Source organism: Protobothrops mucrosquamatus, unplaced genomic scaffold (genome assembly GCF_001527695.2).
Source record: "Protobothrops mucrosquamatus isolate PMUCROS unplaced genomic scaffold, P.Mucros_1.0 scaffold26074, whole genome shotgun sequence".
Lineage (NCBI taxonomy): Eukaryota > Metazoa > Chordata > Lepidosauria > Squamata > Viperidae > Protobothrops > Protobothrops mucrosquamatus.
In genome coordinates this window covers 1-1901 of record NW_015411822.1, presented here as the reverse complement: position 1 = coordinate 1901, position 1901 = coordinate 1, and the positions used below count along the sequence as shown (strand labels likewise).

General features: G+C 41.5%; 1 protein-coding gene and 1 non-coding gene across 2 annotated transcripts; both read left to right on the top strand.

Moving 5' to 3' along the window:
• The first annotated feature begins 449 nt into the window (after nucleotides 1–449).
• On the top strand, nucleotides 450–1855 carry LOC107302093 (cytochrome c oxidase subunit 7C, mitochondrial). Its single transcript, XM_015831217.1, has 2 exons — nucleotides 450–607; nucleotides 1709–1855. The coding sequence occupies exons 1-2, from the start codon at nucleotides 533–535 to the stop codon at nucleotides 1823–1825; spliced, it is 192 nt and encodes a 63-aa protein (XP_015686703.1). The 5' UTR covers nucleotides 450–532; the 3' UTR covers nucleotides 1826–1855.
• On the top strand, nucleotides 1375–1436 carry LOC114923848. The gene has a single exon (XR_003810720.1). It is a non-coding gene; the product is annotated as a small nucleolar RNA Z39 (small nucleolar RNA).
• Nucleotides 1856–1901: the final 46 nt, after the last annotated feature.

Here is a 1901-nt window from a genome sequence, read left to right as displayed (position 1 = left end):
CCTTAGTTCTAGGTTGCTTCTCTCCTTGATTAGTTTCCATCCATTGCTTCTTGTCCTGCCTTCAGGCGCTTTGGAAAATAGCTTGACTCCCTCTTCTTTGTGGCAGCCCCTGAGATATTGGAACACTGCTATCATGTCCCCCCTCGTCCTTCTCTTCGTTAAACTAGACATACCCAATTCCAGCAGCCGTTCCTTATATTTCCTATATTTCTTTACCTATAATTAGGGGTTTAATATAAACCCCTAATTATAAAGTGCCTATTTACAGAAGGGTGGGGGGGGTTGTTTGTTTGTTTGATTCTTCGAATATCTCCCGCGAAACTTTCCTCGATGACACTGAAAAACAGATACTTATTAAAAAAAATTCGTTTCCGCAAGTGAGGGCCTTCTGCTGCCCTAAAACTACAATTCCCATATTGCCTTTCGGCGATCACGTTTCTCCCATGATGCCTGGGTCACGTGCCTCTAGATTAACTGAAGGTCGTGAGGAAGAAGCAACCTTTTTTGTGACCGGGCTTATATTTCGGCCGTCATGTTGATTAGCAGCGTTCGTCGTTTCGGCACCTCCGCCCTTCGGCGGATGCATTACGAGGACGGGCCGGGAAAGGTAAGATGGAGGCGGGAAGGGTAAGACTATAGGGCCTCCGTTACTTCTGCCCCTCGAGCGGCATGGCCAGGGCCGGTTTCTTGGGGAAGTCGGGCTAGGCCTCGGTCGTTTGGTGTGGGAGGAAGGCATCGGAGAGAGAGAGAGGCTCCTTCGCTTCTCTAGGCCCTTCGCCTTTCGAAGTCAGGGATGGAAAAATAATAAATCAGCTTTTGGGAGAGACGGCTCTTATTTTTCAGCCTCTTCCCCCCCTCTATTTTACGGCACGAAGTTGCTTTGAAAGGCCGGGATTGAAAGCTTAAAAGCCTTAAATCACGAAAAAGTGACATTTCGAAATGGAGGATAATGAGCCATAATTTATTTTTTTAATGGATTTAATATTTGTAATATCTCTGTTCACATTTTGGATCTGCACAGTACAGTGTTTCTCAACCTTGACCATTTTAAGGCATGTGGACTTCAACTCCCAGAATTCCACAGCCAGCAATGCTGCCTGTGGAATTCTGGGAGTTGAAGTCCACATGCCTTAAAATGGTCAAGGTTGAAGAAACACTGGCATAGTATGAAATATGCGGGCTGAGCTCTAGATACGGATGGGGCGAGCATTTCTTTTTTACCTCTCATTGTGGAATCGTTTTTAGAAAGACCATTTTTCTTGGCCTGCAGCAGTGTGTACGGTGGTGTTTTTAGTACTCTTAATATGTAGTTTGTGCTTATGGGCAGGAGCAGTGCCTTTGGTGCAATATATGACTATTTTCTTAATTCTACTGGTACAGATGATGATAGCATAACAGCATGAATAACAATGATACTGTAAACGCTTTCTGATGTACCTATTCTTGTGTTCGGATACCATTTAATTTCAGGTCATAAAACAGGAATAGTAGAAATCAAGGACTAGTTAAAATTAAAGGATGTTGACATTAATCTATGAAACCTGTGTGAGTGACCTTTTTATAAAATTAGGGATACATTTAATGTAACTATAAATGATGAATGAACATTTAGTACTTGGTTGTTATCCATGGGATTTTATACATTAACTTAGTTTAATAACTTAAGTACTGTGGCTAAAACAAAACTTCAACCTTCTTATCTTTTCAGAACCTCCCATTCTCTGTTGAAAACAAATGGAAATTGTTATTCGGAACCTTTATCTTTACCCTAACTGGTATTGGTGGTCCCTGTTTTATTGTAAGGCATCAGCTGCTTAAGCAGTGAATATGGGGTAATTCCTACTTATTTTCTTTTTATTCTCTAGAAGTCTTTTATATGAGTTACCTCTTGAAAACTATAA

Bases quoted from the DNA above. Each gene is read 5' to 3' on its own strand.
- LOC107302093 (XM_015831217.1), top strand. From the start codon at position 533: ATGTTGATTAGCAGCGTTCGTCGTTTCGGCACCTCCGCCCTTCGGCGG. The intron at 608-1,708 runs GTAAGATGGAGG...TTATCTTTTCAG, and splicing joins ACGAGGACGGGCCGGGAAAG to AACCTCCCATTCTCTGTTGA.